The sequence below is a fragment of the Saccostrea echinata genome, unplaced genomic scaffold (assembly GCF_033153115.1).
Source record: "Saccostrea echinata isolate AGI-Se365-2 ecotype Australia unplaced genomic scaffold, CSIRO_AGI_Sech_v1 ptg000030l, whole genome shotgun sequence".
Taxonomy (NCBI): Eukaryota; Metazoa; Mollusca; class Bivalvia; order Ostreida; family Ostreidae; genus Saccostrea; species Saccostrea echinata.
In genome coordinates this window covers 31869579-31889668 of record NW_026889779.1, presented here as the reverse complement: position 1 = coordinate 31889668, position 20090 = coordinate 31869579, and the positions used below count along the sequence as shown (strand labels likewise).

At 33.3% G+C, this 20090-nt stretch overlaps 2 protein-coding genes across 2 annotated transcripts in view; one reads left to right on the top strand and one right to left on the bottom strand.

Annotated features, from left to right (window-relative positions):
- The window catches only part of LOC133197029 (uncharacterized), a 49714-nt gene extending 49191 nt beyond the window's left edge, over positions 1 to 523 (bottom strand). The window contains exon 1 of the mRNA XM_061332868.1: positions 309 to 523. Coding sequence (XP_061188852.1) covers positions 309 to 470 — 162 coding nt within the window. The 5' untranslated portion in view covers positions 471 to 523. The remainder of the gene's footprint in view (positions 1 to 308) is intronic.
- A 2722-nt stretch (positions 524 to 3245) lies between these two features.
- LOC133197027 (uncharacterized) lies at positions 3246 to 14862 on the top strand. Its single transcript, XM_061332867.1, has 21 exons — positions 3246 to 3567; positions 3781 to 3914; positions 4012 to 4085; positions 4196 to 4330; positions 4479 to 4655; positions 4792 to 5375; positions 5561 to 5699; positions 6245 to 6474; positions 6771 to 6883; positions 8756 to 8828; positions 9003 to 9056; positions 9157 to 9387; positions 10284 to 10426; positions 10629 to 10932; positions 11246 to 11315; positions 11455 to 12200; positions 12327 to 12420; positions 12688 to 12875; positions 13110 to 13307; positions 13562 to 13752; positions 14510 to 14862. Exons 1-21 carry the CDS (start codon positions 3246 to 3248, stop codon positions 14780 to 14782), a joined length of 4473 nt encoding a protein of 1490 aa, XP_061188851.1. The 3' UTR covers positions 14783 to 14862.
- The last annotated feature ends 5228 nt before the right edge of the window (positions 14863 to 20090 follow it).

The window sequence follows — 20090 nt, the reverse complement described above, 5'->3', positions numbered from 1 at the left end:
AAATAAATACAGTCAAGGTTTTGGCCCAACCAAACAAGGGGTGTGCTAGCAAAGCTGTTCCATCTTTGCCAAAGCAAAGTCTTTTTTTTCTAGAATAAGTGGTAGAATTATTTAATGCACATAATGTATATAGTAATATCCATCTATATGAAAAAAAAATAAAGATTAAAGAGTCATATTTATTCATATTTTTCTGCCTGCTTTTAGTTTTCTTTTTTTTTTCAGAAATATCTTTGAAAGAAATAAGACACAAATTAAGTTGTTGTCAGTGTATATTTCGGTGGAAAGGAATGCAAAAGTAAGGTTACCTTGACAATGGTAACGACTCTGAAATCTCCCAGGACCAGTGATTCGGCTTTGTACTGATACCGATATTCAAATCCTATGTCATAATTGTATCCGACAGTTTGTCCAAACAGAAAAGGTAACAATAAGGCACCTGAAATTATCAAGTTACTTTCGAAACCCATCTTAGTCTTACGGTCACCACATGTTAAAGCGATGGAAAGTCTATTGAGGGTAAACCAGGAAGAGTATGATGCTGGTCATAAGATAGAACTGGGTTCTCAGACACATCTCTAGATTTTGAAACCCGATTGGTTGTCTCTCACATGATCAAGAGCTGAAAAAAGTTTACCTCGGTAAAGATGCCTATTTGTTATTGGACTTTAAGCAACCCCAGAAAGATTTATACCCCATGTTTGTGAGTAACTGTTAATGATAACAGAGATATAAATTATTTTGCCGAATTTGGTAGTAATCCAGACTGTACATTGGACTGAGCTTGAATATGTGGATCTTTTATATGAGCTATTTATTACTTTTTTATCTGGAAGTGTGTGGTAGTGAAACTTTTACAGAGAAGTATAAAACATATGAGAAGCACACGGGAAGGACATTAACCGTATCAACACAAGGACGACTACGAAATATCATCGATTTGGATGACAAAAGCATTGTTGCGGTAAAGTTTTAATTTAAACAATGCGCACTCGACTAGAGTCTTCAAAATGACAACTCTTTTTTATTTATTGACTTTTTTAATGCTCTTTTCAGTTATTCTGATAACTGTAGACTTGATATTTTGTTTACTTACATAATCACACAAGTTGAAAACGCCACAGTGAAATGTGAAGATAACGAACAATAGGCAAGCTCAAAAGTCCATTGAAACAATACAAATTGTGAGAAGAGCCAACATGGACCTCTGAAAACAGGTGGGATTAGGTACCATGGAGGAGTAAGCATCCCCTGTCGACTGGTCACACACGTCGGGTACCCTTGTCATAATCGGATGAACGGAAACATCCGTAGACAATTCACTGTGAAAATAATGGCCTAACAACTTGTAAACATTAGTTGTTAAGTCAAAATTGACTTAACGGCATATTTTATTTGCAAATTAGGTCATTGAACCGACCATGGAAATGTTGACTTTAAACAAGAATGTTGATATCCTCGTATCGTCAAGTTATTTGTCAATATACTACCTCGTTTTAGGCATATTGTTAGTACGTAGAACATGCTCTTGCGTAATGTATATAGACATAAACTCCATATGCAGGTGAAAGTGGTATATTGCTGCATAAATAAGGGAATTTGAAGTAAAAAAATTAAAGCCATCACGTTTATCATGAAGTCTAGTGGTTAGTTTGCCATCAATGTCTTTCTCTAGTAAAAGTATCAAAATATGAAACAGATGGTAAAACTCTGTGAAACAAAGTCTTCATGTTTTGATCGAAGACGGTAAGAAAAGCCTATTGAGCTAGTTAAATTTGCACATAGGTCAACTAAAAAACATGCAGATGTCAGGTCAGCTAGTTTCCTTAAATGTTATTCCTATAGGTATAACGTTTTCTTCAAATTTCCACGATTCCGAAACTTTTCATATATACGTGAAACAACTGTGAATAGAAATTGCATATGATATGATATATATATATATATATATATATATATATATATATATATATATATATATATATATATATATATATATATATATATATATATATATATATATATATATATATATATATGTGTGTGTGTGTGTGTGTGTGTGTGTGTGTGTGGGTGTGTGGGTGTATGTGTGTGTGTGTGTGTGTGTGGGTGGGTGGGTGGGTGGGTGGGTGGGTGTGTGTGAGGGGGTGTGTGATATTTTCAAACAGAGACATATAGATAAAGTTGTCAGAGATTAGACATTTTTTTTTTTAAAAATCAGAATTTTTTTTTAAATATTGAAAGGGGGGATAGGGACAATCCTGTCCACGAGTACTAGTGTTCTTTAATACTTATTTGAGTTTTGTTTGTTTGATCGATCTTTTTTTATTTTATTATTATATAATTTTTATTATTATTATCATCATTATTATTATTTGATGGTTGTCAAAAGTTATATGTATTTTGTTTTTATATGGGCAAACTTTAGGAATTTTCGAAGTCAAGGATAACAAATCACAACATATACATGTATTGCAGAAAACAATGTGCCGTGATGCCTTAATTAAAGTATCCTTGGTGTCCATGAATTCTATGAGAGACTGGAAAATCGGTGATATAGTTGTTGGAAGTGCATTCCTTGGTTGCCGACTTGCATACACAAAACAAGGTGATGGAGTCTTAGGAAAAATACTTGACATAGAGATCAAACGTAAAGGTCTCTTATATCTAACAGTAGAACAAGCAAGGCAAGTATACTACATGTACATATCACAGTTTTGACTTACTATGCATTTGTATAGACGATAAAGTAATGTTTAGATTTCTGTTTGTATCTTACAGCCCTCTTGATATTTTCGAAGAAGCCGACGTATCTCTTCATGCTAGACATCGTTCTAAAAGGAGTAACTCGAATTTTCTTTCAAACATTTTGGATAGCATCAACTGGGAAGAAATAGCCAATACAACAATTGTATTTAATCCTGAAAGAAACCCTTTCTCTCTACTGAAAGTGGCTAATAATCCGGAACCAGAAATACGGATATACAATTCGTCAAGCCAAAACCTTAAGGCAACGGGAACACATTTTAATTTCACATGTTCTTCCTGCTTTGGGACGATTGATATATCTTACCACTTGTTAGTATAATTTGAAATCTATCACTGTTTAACTGCAAAGAGTAGAAAAAATAATATTTCAGATTTTAACAATCTATTATCGAGTTAAAATTTTGTAGCACTTGTCTTGAACATTAACTTACAAATTATCGACTTTAAGATATTCTGAATATATTTTAAATAGAGAAATGAGAATCAGAAGAAACCAAACAAACAACAAACCCATCATCAATTCGTACCTTTCACAGATAGAAGGCGTAGTTCTGAATAATTATCAGTTTACAGTCGAGTCTCAGAAAGAATTAACTCTGATGATAGAAAAGGAAATAATGAAGACAGGTCCTTTTTTCCTCCATCCGATTAAACTAGCAACATTTAAAAGATTTCCTCCAATTCATCTGGCTATACAAGTTTATTCAGTCACATATTTGTTTGCTGAAGTAATTATGAAGTCTTCCAGAGAGGTAAAGATAGACGACGCCTTCCAAACATCAGGAAAATTTGTCGTATGTGAGTGTATTCTTATTGCTTACATTTACTTGTCAGTGTATTTTCAACACTTCTCATGTACAGTGTATCTATTATTTCCGCTGAGCCATTTTGCATTTATAGAAAAAAATAATAAGGCACTAAGTATGTAGTTTATCCATATAAGTATCTTAAGGGTTATTCCCCATTGAGAAAAAATTTCAATAACTTTATTTTACACATTTTTCTTTTCAGCTAATATACATAGTCAAAAGAATGGGAAACAACCAAATTATATCTCAACATATGATTGGCTTATGCAGCATAGTCGACGTAATGAAGTAACTTCCAATGATTCTTTCTCAATTAATGTCACCATTTCTCAGGAGGTAAGCTGCCTCTTTATCACGTTTATATTAAAGCCTCGATTTCATTTATACTTTTTTTTTTCCTTGTTTAAAATTTTCCCATTGTCTTTTTGATAAGATTTTTATTAAGCCATACATTGAATGGAGGGAGAGAGACATTCGATTAGATTTTGGATCTCCCTTTACTGTAAGGTATGTTTGTTTTGTAAAATGTTTATGTCTCAGTAAGTTTAAAGCGTTATTTTTCTAGTGGATGTTGTTTTGCTGAAAATGAATTCTGGTTAGTTTTGTCATCTGTAAAGGTTAAATCAAGAATTAGATATGACGTCATCAGTCGCTGATGTATCACTTTGTGCAAATTTGACATCACGAATCACAGGTGTGTTTTCCACTGGAACAAATTCCTTAGTCGTAGATGCATTTGGGATTCCGATATGGTACGATTTATACTTTGACAAAATATGTTATATCTAATCTTTTTAATTTGTCTAATTATAACACTCGGAAAGTTGAAGGTTCAAATAAATGCATAACATGTATATCATTAAAGTATATTTGAAAACTTTTTTCATTTCATTTCATTAGGGGAGAAGTTTCAACATTATCTAAAGCCCGAATAACAAGTGTCTCTATACTCCAACAAAATCTCTCCAATAAATGCCGAGCAAATTGTTTTGGAACTCAACAACCGATGACTACATCTATAGATATTTGTGGTCCAGAGGAACTTGTTGTGTTCCGAAATTCGTCTTCGTTCTCTACGTAAAAATATCTTTCAATCAATTTACTTTATGATTCAAGAATATGATACAAACAGATAACAATTGTTTTATTTGTATTCAACTTCAGTAAGTTTTATTTCGAAAATATTTTTAGCCATGTTTGTCTCTGCATTTAGATTACGAAAGTTATTTGGGAACGCCATTTTATTTCTGTCGGAGGAATCCAACGAATCATCGTGGTGTGGACATCCGGGAAATCCTTGCGAGGACTGTGATGATTACTTTCAAGATGATAACGTTTGCTCAGACAGATATGTTACACCAAATCTTGCAGAAGTTTTAACTAAGCTTGTCAAGTTCATTGCTGCTGAATGGCCAGGAAGAAAACTGTTAATTCTAGAAGCTTGGGACGAACCTACCTCGATATATCCACTTGGTAGTCATGGCAATCACTCTTTGTTCTATTCCGGAAGAGCAGCCAGAATTGCTATGAGCAAGAACCTCGCTAGTAAAGAACCGGAAACAGACAGAGTAATTTTTCGTAGATTTGAGGAATTAATTAGATGTTCTGATGTCGATTACCTTGAGACGTTTTCAAAAGATTCCGTGGTGGACATATGTGTTTCGGATGATTCGGCGTCTTTATTTACAAACCAGAATTACAGGAGGAAGAAAAGAGCAGTGAAATCAAACAACATCGTAAAAGTGAACAGTTGGAAGGAAGACAAGGACAAATTTAATGATTATTTATTTACCTTGGGTAAGTACAAGTTAAAACATATAGTATCAAACCCTTAATTTCATTTTTTTACTGTAGACCAAAGACAAATCTGTTTTTCAGATAAATTTCAGGAACTTGCTTTACCTAACATTTTTCTTTCTGTATCTGCATGTATTACATTTTAAAATTATAGTGCCATATTCTACTGAAACTTCTTTTTTCAGTAAGTGCTAAAACACTTGGATCTACTTTTAAGGATTACTTTGGAGGTGGAAAATATCACCCAAAGGATAAAACTGCTGAGGAAGTGTGTGGGAAAGCGGATGAGGCATACAGTGTGGATAATCTAGATCAGATGCAGCGGTGAGATGTTTATGTATTCAGGAATCACCATGTGCAATGGCATTCTATAAAATTGCACTTTATATATTTATATCTATAACGTTTCTTTAAACTGTCATTGAGATAAGTGATTAAATAAAGCTAGACTTTACCAGTGAAAAATTAAATTGAACTTACTAGGTTCTACTGCCATTGAGGTAAGTAATTTTGGGGGATAAAAAACACTATAGCTAGACTTTACCAGTAAAAATTGAACTGGACTTCCTAGGTTCTACTGTCTAATGTCGAGCTAAATTTTATAGAGGAAAGAACGTTTGCAAAGCTTATTTGTTGCTTGAATTCCAGAAGTACAGTGTTAATAGGTTATTATAAAAAATCAAAAGATTTCATTTGAAAGGACTAAAAAGTTAAAGTTTGATAACTGCCCTTGGTATTAGTGTATAATTACCACTATATGAAATAATTAATTACTGAACAAGTTTGAATTAAGAACTCAGAGTAAAAGGTAACAGCATGCTAAATTATTTGTAAGAAAATTCCATTAATGTTTGTTGATTTGGTGTCAGATTAATTCAGTATCCGCTAGAAAATGTTGAATTTGAGGCGGAGGGTCCACAAACCTCGTCTTGTGGATCGGAGACGAGGGGCTGCAATCAGTGTAAAAATTACACTGATGTAGACAACCCCTGGGATTGGTGCTTGACTCGAGCCATGACTACTAGAGCTGTTACTAGACTACGAAGACTGGTGAGATTAATAGAAGACAACGTTCAGCTTCCTTCAAAACAATCAAGAGGTAGGGATTTTTCTTTACTCCCTAGTCATAAGCGAGCGTTTTTGTGCAGTAATTTCTCACCATATTAATTACGATCGTAAAAATATTATCGAAACAACATGGGTTAATCCTCGAAAGTAAAGTTAAAAGTCGGATTTTTGCTTACAATTTTATGTATATCTAACATGAAAAGTTTGTAAAACGATCCAGTTAGAGCTTGAAATTGTCAATCTTTGACATAGAAATGATTCATTTTTGGACATTATCTAATCTAGACTTTACATTAAAATAATGCTTTGATATTCTGTTGTTTTTAGGGACTACAAATGAAGAACTAGGCATATGTCGATCAGGATTTGCGTTGTTTCATACCCTTGAAGAGTGTAAAAAATTAATGCCAGACTCAACTGTGGATAAAGAAACAAAATGTGTCAGTTTACATTTTTCAAACTAATGTTCTCATAAAATGCCTTACAAATTAAATATCTGTATTTATTAACCCCCTACCGATGAAACCGGAAGGGACATTAGTTTTCCCCTTCGTCTGTCTGTCTGCCTCACAGTCTGTTCCACTTGAATTTCCACACTTTTTATACTCCTACTCCGAAGGAGTGAGGGGTATACCGTTTTACCCTTGTGTGTCTGTCTGTCTGTCTAGCTGTCTATCTGTCAGTACCATATTTCCATCGCAGCATTTTCTCAACAACTAATCAGTAGATGCTTGAAATTTTAGCACACTCTTTGCTTTACATGCCACATGGTGGGATTCATTTTTGTACGAATTCGACTTCAACTTCCCCTCAACTTCCTTTTTTGCATGCGTCTGTCTGTACTAAATTTCCAAAAAGTGTGTGATAGAACCTTTTGAGCAATGTGAATGATTCCAGAATGGATTTATATTTTTGTACATATCATATGTCTGATGTAAAAACAAACACAACTTATTTCTAACAAGATGCTTTGGTTTTTATGTTTTGTTACTATGGACGTTGACTTTCTGGATAAACTTTAATGATGATGAAAAAGATGAAAATTAAATGAAAAGAAAATCATAGTAAGTACAATATTATTTCTTTAACTGAACTTGTGTATATTCACATGAGAGCGTACATTCACATCAGAGCGGGACGATTACTGGTGAGCTTTGTCTCACAGACTTCTTGTTTGTACACGCTAGCAGATATTGAGCTGATTATTCGTGTATGAGTGTACTTGATGAGTTACAGTGTAAGTTTGCGATTCATTCCGCTTTGAAGATTTTTAAACGGAATTATGGCCTTTTTGATTTTTAAAGGGACGCAGATTACACTTGACGGGGGATTAGTAACTTATGCAGTGCTCTCAGAATGCTTGTTTGTAGTTGAAGTTGATACGCAACACATGAGGCATCTTTACAGAATATATTTTATATAAAATCATATCAGACATGAACCAATAGAGCAGAATGATGAAATTCTTGTTTTCAAATTTAGTATAATTGCATAAAAGACGCACGATGCTGCTACGGGAATGAAAATATTGGATGCATGAAAAGTTATTGCTCGGGCAGTCAAAGTCCCAGCGTATGGACAAGAATAACATGTAAAGGTAGGAAAATGAACAATATTGAAGACAAGATCATATATGTTTGTTAATGCAGCCAAAAATAAGTGATATTTTGGCTGATGTTGAAATACATGATTTTGAGAATACATTTCGGCAAAATGTAACGCAATTATATCTGTAGCGAATACGGTAAATTATAATCGGATTCGGCCGTATCAAGCAATATGATTGCTTTATTAATTTTAATGTACTCTCTGTCTAATTCACCAATTGACCTGCTGTTCACTACAACAGTTTAACAGCACAATTAAAAAACTCTCAGTAGGTACACAGACACTGCAATAGGTGAATTGAAAAGAAACAGTAATCCTGCTCAAATCCACTTAATCAATATAAATTGAGAGAAAATAAACACAGAGCTCTGAGAACATCAGAAATGGGATCAAGTGCCATGGAAGAGGAAGTATCCCCTGTCAAACAGTCACCCGACCGGCATGAGCTCCTTATCTTGATAGATTATGTGTTGTATTTTGTTGCGAAATTAGTTGAATTTATACGATTTTGTCGGTAAAAAGAAACTAGGAGCTCCAAGTTAATTTTACCAACTCGTTTTAAATCTACTTAGCTCATATATGTTGTAGCTGATAATTGGTTAAAAATTTCTATTGGTGAATTAGGAAGAAAAGGCGATGGCTCTTTCGGTTTTTCCATCTTTTTTCAAGGCTCTCGATACTTTTTTTGCAAATTATAACAAAAGATGCTGTCACTGTCAAGATCTTTTGCAGAACCAAACCCAATGGCGGATGGTGTATCCATTCCATTAACTCCAGGTAAAATATATACTGCATGTTACAACATTTTAAAACAATTCATTTCTCTTTTTTTAACCAATTTTATTGAAGAAATACGCTGAAAATTCTGGAAAAACTGCATTTATATTGTTTTTTAAAATATTTCAAGAAAATTTATGTAGGTCCATTTAACTTTTTTCTTTTTTCCCGTAGCCTGTAATCAAGGTGATAATACAAAAATAGTTCTTTACGGAAATGTTTGCTCAGGTAAGTACATTACTATATAAAAACAATGAAAAATGAGCAAAACAAATACGATAATCCATTTGCTACGAAATTTTTACCATATATGTATTTTTTTAAATAGGAGATCCTTGCCAATTCTTTTCCGGAAAGGAATACCATCTTCTGCTCAAATTGATTCTAATTTTCGAAGTGTGTTCATCGAAATGGAATCAGGAAAGTATGGATTCAGAAATTCAGTCACTAAAGGTCAAGGATGAAAACCTAATGACAACTTTATCTTGGTGTATGGCTGGTGAAAAGCCAATATTGAACATTCACTATCCAGATGACCAAACAAGTCGCCCAACAATTGGTAAGAAAATTAATTTCTTGTTAGATGGAAAAGCTGTGGTGATATACAAGTAGACATTGATATAATACTTACCTGTATTTGAATTATCTAGAGCATTATGCAAATCTTATTGCTATTTTATTACTTCTTTAAAGTTGGACAATTTTTAGGCAGAGACGTAGATTAAAATCACCAGGATTGGGACACCCTCTTCCATTCAAGAATATTTAGAGCTATGTACTAAATACGGTGGTAATTTTTGGGAACATTTGTTAAAAGTTTATTTTCTTTGTTTTAAATGGATTTATTTAATCTATAAAAATTAATAATTTGAAATGAAATTTAAAAAAACAAATTTATAGAGTAACTTGTAACACCTTGATATTATCAAATGAAATATAATATTTATAGTATGATGTATCGTGAGAATAGGTAACTGTTTAAATAGACCTGTTTTAAAAAGAAGCAATGATATTTTTGCATAATTGAAAATGTATTAAAATAGGTGATGTTCGCGTATGAAGTATTTCTAAAATAATGAGAAATAAAGTGTTTTTGACTTGTTACAATTCTAAACATAACTGTCTTAAAAATGTCATTTTAAAAAACCATCCTAGTATTTTGTTACGTCACCTCCTCGGGGATTCCTTTCAATTAGCTCAACCAAAATACTCACCGCTGTACTACCGATTTGTTTTCGAAAATTATCATGCAAAAAAAGAATCTAACATAAATGATTTTAATTCATGGTCCAAATTGTTAAAAAAGCCCTTTCCATGGCATTTGCCTAATGCATGGTAAATTCAACTCATTTTCTTAGTTTACTCCAATACACTTTATAAGTTGCGGACTTAAGCATTCTATGATATTTTATGCTAAGTAATATTGAAAAATTAAAAGAATAAAGCTTAATTTAGGAATCGGCTACAGCTTGAGGGAGCGAATTGGATCATCTGAAAAGAAAGATTTCCTTCTGGAAACTCTTCCAAGCGTGGATTATGGTGGAATACTGAGTGGTAAACAATCCCTTACAAAGGAACAGGCGCTTTTCTTGTTCGATGTGCGTTGATAGCATTACAAGTTTGATGAACAAATTATATTTCGAACAGATATAATATATGTATGGCTCTCCCGTCTATGAATATTGTAGGATATAGTTTTCTCTTTAAAATAGCTAGCATAAAGTAGAAGAAAATCTAGAATTCACATCATCTTATGGGTATTTTTTTCTTTTGTAATCTGTTCTTCTCTCTTATTTCTAGAGAACGGTAAGAAGATTCATGATAAAAACCATTGACAGTGCTGTCCCCTTTAAAACATTTGTACATTTGGATACAGCTACAAAAATTGCCCTTATAAATGCAAATTATAGAGGCGAATTTGGCTCTAAAATTAAAAGTAAATTTAAGTCAGCAGTGTCCCATGGACAGTGGGCAAATGCCGCAGCCATATATTTGACCCATGATGACTACATTGAAAACAAATGTTCGACAACCGGCAAAGGTAGCATATGCACACGGATGAGGTGGAACGCTGAGCAGTTCAAAAAACACATAATGAAGCCAGGTACACATGAATTATTAAAATGATTATGAAAGGAATAATTGTAAGATACCTTCTAGAAATTGATGAATTGAGTTATTCATCATGTTGAATTGTTCTGTTTTTTAAGATAATTCATGAATTCATTTCTGGTGAAAATAAATCCATATCAATGACCTAAATTTCAATGTCTATGTTATTTCATTTGTAAAGATAATCATGTCAATTACATGTTATTAAATTGTACTTCATTCAACAAAAATATTTGTCATGAAAACAATTTTTTAAAATTAAAACACATGTCTATGAAACATTGTTTTAAAATAATAAATTACAGTTAGAATATCAAGTACGGACCAGTCCAAGCAAACGGGATCAACTAGCAAGACACTCTCAGCTGTTGGAAGGTATTTATTTCTATTTAAAAGCATGTCAACTATTGCTTATTTGTGTATTTGCATGTTTAAATTCAAAGTATAGCTAATTCACTCTTACATAAACAAGGTTTTCATATATCCAATAAAGTTTACTTTTAATATTTAATAGATCATTAAAAATATCTGTCAACACAGGAGTGTCGTTGAGCACTAGTAAACTGGCAAATCTCGCCGTTCTCGCAGGATTCGATCACGTGACCAAAGAATCGGAGCATATTATAGCCAGTGTCCGAGCAGCCGTTGGTGTGAACGCAGTGATTGTAAACTACCCAAATCTGAATATGCATGAAACAGAACCTCCTGCAAAAGATGTGATAGAATATGAAATACCTGCAGATGCAGACTATAGTTTAACATATCCTATTCTTGTAGATGGATTCAACTCTTCTGTCAATCTTTCAGATTGTTACAGAATAGCAGACATAAAATCAGATGATTTCAGGTATTTTAGATTTGATGAAAAATTGTTGGAATGTCTGGAAGATGCCAGTAGCCATTCTGACGGATGTATTAAAGTTATATATGGTTCAGGATATCGGGTACGATCAGAAAACAATAGAAATATTGATTCCAGACATGCAGAAGAAAAGTGGCGTTTTTCTGTAGGTCAAGCAGTAGAGATTGGTCAAGGAATGAACCAAAACCAGTTGTACAATCTTGGATTAACCATTATGAGATCATGCGTGCAGAATCTTATACCGAAGAGGTTAATACTTGGCTTCGGGGTCCATTCAGACAGACTCTATGTGGATATAAGGGAATCAACTCCAACAGAAGAGTTTGTAAAAATCTGGGATCACGGATTCGAACCATTATACAATCAATTGAAAGATATAGAGACTGGGTTTAAACATGGTAAGTCTAGAAATATGTCGGTTAGATAAAATATCAAAATTAAATACACTGAGATTTGTTTTTCTGAGGGAATTTAATGCTATCAGTATATCTAGAGTTTCTGAATGCATTCTGGTTCTATTAAAGGTGGGGCATTCATTCAACCAACAAACAGAACAAGAGCATGCCAACCACCGCCCTTGGGATTAAAAGCATATTACATAAAATATTCAAAAGAAGGGTAAATTGAGATTCGTGGATAAATTACTGTAAAGCAGTTTATTAATTGGCAAATAAAACTATCGCTATACGACATCGAGCAAAATAATAAAAGCTCAATTAAGTTTATTTTATGTATCTTTAGATGTGAAGCTCAATATTATTCACAAATCTCAGAAAATCTGTATATTGTTAGTATACTTTTGAATTATATTCCTGGCAACATCAGTAAAGTCAACTCTCAGCAAATCTCTTCTTACTGAATCATGCTAATTCATCTTAATTAAAGGGAATGTGGTTCGGACAGTGGAGATTCCTCAGAATGTTCCAAAACTTCTGCTACTCGTAAAAAGGCAGCATCTGAATTTCTTGAAAGGTTGATAGAGGTGGCAGGAAACGGACCTCTGGACAAGGCAACACTGAGATCAAAAGTCAACAAATGTTTAGTGGACCTGTGTGGGGGTTGTATTGGGAAAGGTTATACATGTAATACAAATAATAATGACTTCTAACTGTATTATAGAGTGAATCAGATATTTTAAAAAGCATACAATTTTGAGGTAAAATTGCATGGCATTCTGATTAATTTTGTTTTTTAAGTATACTACTCAAATTTCTAATACGTAATGTGTATTAGTTAATTTATAAAATTATCGCAATAAAAATAATGAAATCGGTAGTGCATAAAAATTGTGAGATTCTCTCTTCAAGGAAAAGTATGGAAAGATAAAACAATTGCATGTTTTGACCTTGTGACCTACTTTTTGAATGGATCTTCATCTCCTTTTCCTGATTTGAGGAACACCGGGGCTTTCTACAATACAGAGAACACCAAGTCTGAGGTTCATTCCTTAGCCTGCCATGATGGAAGTGCATGCCTCGAAAATGTCCAGCTTCATTCCTTCTTGCGTAAGCTAACAAAATGGAATTGACTCTAACACAGCAAAAAATACAAATTCACAATAATTAACGAAATTCACATGGTTATTTTCCACTTTGCCTTCTGAGGTAGTTCTTTTTTTTATTTTTTCTAGTATTTAAAAATTTAAGCATACTCTTACAAACTGTAATAAAAATACTTGAGATACATAGTAAAGCTAGTCAGGAATTTTTTGTGTTGTTTGTTGCATAAATCATTAACATTTTGACTTAACAATTTTTAGAGGAAACTTTAGCAACAAAGTATAAACCAGATTCTTCGAAGACCAATGAGGAACTCTTATATGATCCAGTGGATAATCCATCACCACTCCCAGATATCCTGGAACAGGAAATGGCCATGCGGGTGTCTGGAAATGTCTCAGTCTACATTGAAAGCAGCGGGGATATATCAAAACTAAACCATCTACTAAAGGTGAAATCTCATGGTCACCCTCATCCCCAATGATACTGCAATTAGTATTTGGTAGTGTATGTATAAGATGTATCATTCTGGATCATATTAAGTCAATTTTCTAAATCATGGTCAACACAGGTATTGAAAATATTTCATGACATTCAATATTATTCCTAGAAACATAAAATACGTCTATAAGTGGCTTTGGTGAACATTACTTCTCATGTATCCTTGTAAGCTTTTTTATGTAATCAACTGTCACAGTTGACTCTATCTTAGACATTCTGCAAAGGTAATCATTTGTGCGAATACGTCACTATGTTTACTGTGTTTGCTTTGCAAGACAGGCTCTTGTATTTTATTTACATCATTTAATCTACTTAAAACAAGATAAGAAACTTACTTTCTTATATTGATGTTTCATGTTGCTGAATGAAACAATTTGTCTTATTGTGTGTATACATGTGTACTTCTGATGACATTTGAAAAAAGTTAATTCAATTAAAAGTGTTTTGAGAAAAATAAATCTGTGGATACATGACTATTTGAAAATTTTGATCATGAAATTACAGATTTTTGTGTGTTAATCTCTTACATATCCATGTATATAGAAAACAAGTTGGGAGCAAGTAAACTTTTTTTCAAGTTACTCGATCCTGTCATTTAGACGAAATTCTTTTTACTGTCGTTGTAGAATTTATAAAACTTATTTGATCTAGTTATTACAGATATTTCATTACAAGTATAATGAATCTTCCATATTGATTATTTACAGATACTAATGATTTATAACGTAAAGGTGACCAATGTTCAATTTCATCTTACTAAGTCAGTGAGAGAGAACCAAGTTATGGGTGCAATTCAACGTAAACTAGAGCGATGGTCATATTCCGTGTGTCCTGATAGATCCCGGATTGTAGTGGCACCGTACACTGTCCATAAAATATCACACGAAAGACACAGGAGAAGCATTGAAAGAAGTGAAGAAAGAAACACTGTGAAACAATTGAGAAATAACTGGGAACTAGAGTGGTTAGCGAAAACATAATTATTTCTGTATTTTTTTTCTTTTGAATGCAAAATAATAAAAATATTTCAATTTCTGAAGCCGTATGACATATGCCATATTTCTGCATAATGTAATCATATGTATAACTCAAGTCTTTTGTTAGTGAAAGAGTATGTTTAAGATGAAGGTATTCGCTAAAAAAGAATGAAGCATACTTGTTTACTCTTTTCTTACATAAAACACTATAATACATTGTTTCTATGACTCTTAATAAAAATTTTAAATTGGTAGTTTTCCTTATGTTTTTCGTTTGATCAAATAGATTTGCTTGCACAGTATCGGAAACAATGCTTGGCGAACGCTGAAACAACGGAGAGAGAACTGTGGCCAGGCGAACGCCAAGTTAACAGAAAAGTAGTAGAAAAAAACTTTTCAGGGACTGTGCCAATAGTGGCTAGCTCTTTGGCAAATATCAAATTACCCAATATGGATGGATTGTTGAAAATATATTGCGTATCTGTACCATATCTCACCACTTATAGAAACTAGTTTATACCCAAAAATACACTTTAATTTAAATCATTCATGAAAAATTTATAAAACATACTGAAAAAATTAATGGGGGTTGAGGTTGAAGCAATCTGTCATTATATTTTGTCAATCTACTTTAATGAGACTTGCAAACTGTTGTGAAATCTGAAGTTCAAAAGTCGATTGAAACAATAGAAATCGGGAGCTGAGCAGACACGGACCTGTGAAAACAGCAGAGGTGGGATCAGGTGTCTTGGAGGAGTAAGCATCCCCTGTTGACCGGTCACACCCGCCATGTGCTCCTTGTCATAATCGGGCAAAAGAAAAATCCGTAGACAATTCAGTGTGAAAAATGGTCTAACAACTAGTATGAAAGGCGTCAGTTTACATTCGACATAACATTAGATGGTATTTGCTGACAAGGTCATTGTATTGACAACAGAATTTGCAAAATGTTGACTTTAAGCGAGACTGTTGATATTCTTGTTTCATCGACTTATTTGTCAATAGCTTGTCTTGTCTTTAGAAATTGTTCGTACGTAGAGGATGCTCTTGTGTATCGAATCAACCCCGAGACAAAAACTCTATTTGCAGGTGATAATAGTATACTGCTACATAAATAAGGAAAGTTGACGATAGAAAAGTTGAAGTCATCACGTTTATGATAGAGTTTTGTTGTTAAGTTACCATAAACGTTTTTTTTTTCCTAGTAAAATATCCAAATATGAAAGAGATGTGTCAAGCAGTGTTGCATCTTTAATTTTGAGTTCTAAAGGATATATCGAATCAATGTTGGGATGAAAATGAATATTGTTAATTGATATAAAACATAAAAAAAAATTTCTTTCATGTAGAAGTTCCTAAATAAATTCTGCTTCGTATGAAAACAAAAATAGGTCTGCTAATAACGGGGCGCAATTTCATCGACTTATTTGTCAATAGCTTGCCTTGTTTTTAGAAATTGTTCATACGTAGAGGATGCTCTTGTGTATCGAATCAACCCCGAGACAAAATTCCTATTTGCAGGTGATAATAGTATACTCTACATAAATAAGGAAAGTTCACGATAGAAAAATTGAAGTCATCACGTAAACATAGAAATTCTGATAGATTGTTGGAATTCTTGATTTCCAAAAACTACATCGATTTTGTCAATCAGAAACTCAAGCATTTTTTTAATATCAACTTGAGAGTAATTGTGTGTACAATCAGAGTGTTTTTTTAACAAAATAAATTCGCAAATAACCAGTGACAAGGTAAGTAAATTTACGAGTTCTATTTTTATTGAAAAAACAGCTGTCTATGATGTCAAAAAGCCTGGACTTTAATTTATCATGGGAAAGGGTTGTATAAAGCGTTTTGATGTCATTGGTTTTGGTAAAATTTTGCAATTTCAATTTTTTTTTTAAAGTTCCTTGAAGTTTTTAAGTGTCCACATTTGATTTACACCACTTCTCGAAAATTATTGTACAATGCAGCTAAAGTTGTCTTTTCACTGCTGTTAATATTTTAGTGAGTAGTCTTGATAGAACATTTACTGAAACCTGCTATGTGTCTTTGTAAGGGTTTTATGTAACTTAGGAATCCAGTAGAGGTATGGTTATTTAAATTCATTTTGATTGTTGGGAATATTAAAAATATTTAAAACTGACTGATTTTGGCGAATTTCCTCCTTAGAAAGGGAATTATGCCTATAAGTTGGATTATACTATTTTAAGCAAATAACTGACCAAAAATACTCTATCCTTTTCTAGCGTTAACTAAAGTCAGTCAGAGATTAATCCTTTCTTTTTTTTAATCAGAGATTAATCCTTTCTTCTTTTTTTGTACTTTCTAAGAATTTTTCACTCCTTTGAGACGTATCCATATACCGGTTGAGGACGTCATATTCAGGCCTTTACTCTGCATATAAAAGGTCGAAGGTTCCCTATCATGCCAACGCCTAATGTGACGTGGGAACACGGTTTTCAAGATCATATCCGAAAGACCCCGTGACTTTCACTTCTAATTCTTGGCAAAGGAACAGTCACTGTCTATTTTATACGTCGTACGTTTGACGCGGCGCCGGAAACGAGAATCGAACCCAGACCTCCCGATCACGAAGCGAGAGCTCTGACAGTATCTTCCTAAAGCTAGGGATTTTTATGAAGTTTTGAAATCCAGCGTAAGTAAATCAAATTCAATTCCATAGACTGGAATGCTAAAAGTATTTAAAACTAAAAATATACCGGTTAGGGCTTCAAATGTAGACCTTAACCTGGCACTCAGGTCCATTGAGCAGTTAGAGTTTTTTGTCTTGCCAACGCCTACCATGATACAGGACCTCAGTTTTTAAGTTCTCATCCGTGATGCGTGATCCGTGATGTTCATCGTCTAATGCCGATCGCTTGGTGAGGAGCAGTCGCCCTACGTTTGACCCGGCGCAGCTAACAAGAATCGAAATTGGGCCTCCCGATCACGAAGCGAACGTCCTTCCACTAGGCTACAGTGGCCATAAGTAATATTTTGAAACCTTATTGTCGCATCATTTAGTCCCAAGGATGTGTAAGTTAGACTAATGTTGAAAGAAGAGGAAGAACAAGGGAGGTTCGGGAGGGTTTTGTTTTAGATATAACTTTTAGAATAATGCAGCCCTAGAGATCATTATCAACAACGAAATGTAAGTTGTCCTAGATATGGTGGGTCTTTAAGCGCTTTGCCTTTGTCTCTCTGCTTGATGCTCCTATAGATTTGATTGCAACAAACCTTAAAAGGTAAGGAAACATCGCTATTTATAAACCAGTAAATGTTATTTTTCCCCAAAACGTTTTCACTGTTCCCATCCTATTAAGGAAGCTCTTAACACTGCTTACTAAAGAGTTCTCATACCTGGTATTTTTATGCTGTTCGAGTGAGCTGTCCTCTAATGAACAAAGTAATTAGTGGAAATCTACAGTAAATGAAAAGATTTGAAATAAATACATGTAATTGTATTCCTAATAATATATCAGACCAAGATAAAGTAATTAAAGAACGTTATTTGCATGTATTTTCCTGCTGTAAGTAAACATTAGTGTTTTCTGTTCTTTTGTACTTCATTGTCTTTGAACATTTTTCCTGGAGGAATATGACATGTACTCTATGTTGCGAATGAAGTAGATGAACTCACTATTTACGAGGGTTGTCCGGTAAAATCGTGGACAAGTTGTCTAGAGAGAAAAATATCCATTACTGCGTTCTAAAATTTTTACTACACTTTAGTACATTTTTCATCAATATACATAGCAAATTTCAAATAGATATATGCATAAATAAACACATTATGAGATTTTATGTTATGTGTGATATCGCCGCACGGCGCACGGATGATAACGTCAAATTGTATGAAGCAGCGTCACGCTTCCTCTTTGCTAAAAAAAAATTGGATAAGCCCCACTTAAATTCGGGAATTTCATTGATGTATATACTTGAGTTTCCCTTTATTCCCCCATAAACAGTCGAGGAACCAATCACACATGGTACCTTCTGAAGATTTATTAGTAAGTTATGGATACTCTCACTATCATTCAACTAAATAGGCTATTTTTTTTATCGACGGTCAACAGTGACAGCGTCTTTAGCTATCGCCAGTAGCTTTTTGTCCGAATGTTTTGTTCTACCCGGGGACTCGATCAAAAAGATTCGTTTAGAAAACACCCATTTCACTTGTATACTAAAATTCTATTTTTTTTTTTTTCTTCTGTAGTCATTTTAAGTCTCTAAGGGCGTCATTACTACCTCTAAATCAAACTAAATTGCTCTCCGGTGCGCTGTAACGTCATCAAACGTCGCCATTTTTCGTGTGTTGTGTTTACCACTTTCCCATTTCAAATGCCCAGGAAACTGCCTAAAATTAAGCAAATGCCTTGAAATTTTCCAAAAGACGACATAATAGATAGTGGATTAAAAATAGGATAATTTTTATCCCAATCTCATCTATTTAATACTTTTATTTCGAATTAATACTCGAATATTCCCTGATAAAACCCCGATTTTTTGGTCGTGCGCCGTAGGGCCATACCCTGTGCACATTTAAGTATAATAAAATCCTTATTTTTGAGTATAATTTATTAAAAATATTAAGATATACTTAATATGATTAGTAAACATTTGCTGAAAATTTCAACTTAGTGTGCCCATTATTTTTCGATACATATGCTTTGTCCACGATTTTACCGGACAACCCTCGTACACCTTTAAATGAAGCATTTTTTCAAAGTCCAAAAAACATGTTTCATTAGTGTTTAGTGTTTCATTAGTGTTTAGAGCTTCCGTAATATAAATACAAACCAGGAGGATTATATTATCAGAAACTTCTGGCTGAATTTGGATTAGTATCATCAGAGACTTCTGGCTGAATTTAGATTCATATGGAAATGGGATCCAATTGGGACCTAGGCTCCATTTCAGTAAACAGACTTTTCAAATTAAAAGCAATAAAACACAAAGTTTTTTTATCTAAGCATATTTAATGATAAATTCAATTACACGTAATTTTGTATATTTTTTTCTGAGTCCTGTCTTCTAACTAATCAATTATTTAAATAATTCAATTTTACCAGGAACCTTTTTAAATGTCCAAATACTATGCTATTGAATGACTTTTCAAGATTATGATATTTTATGCCTGTAAATGTCTTGGAGAATGGGATCGCCATTTTGAAAGCAATATTTATTGATAATAAGGTTCATGTAATTGAACGAATGTATTTTTTTTTTTTACAATTTGTTCATTTCTTTGGCATTTTTTAAATTGTCCACATATGTACTTTATTTTGCAATTTGAACATTTTAGTCT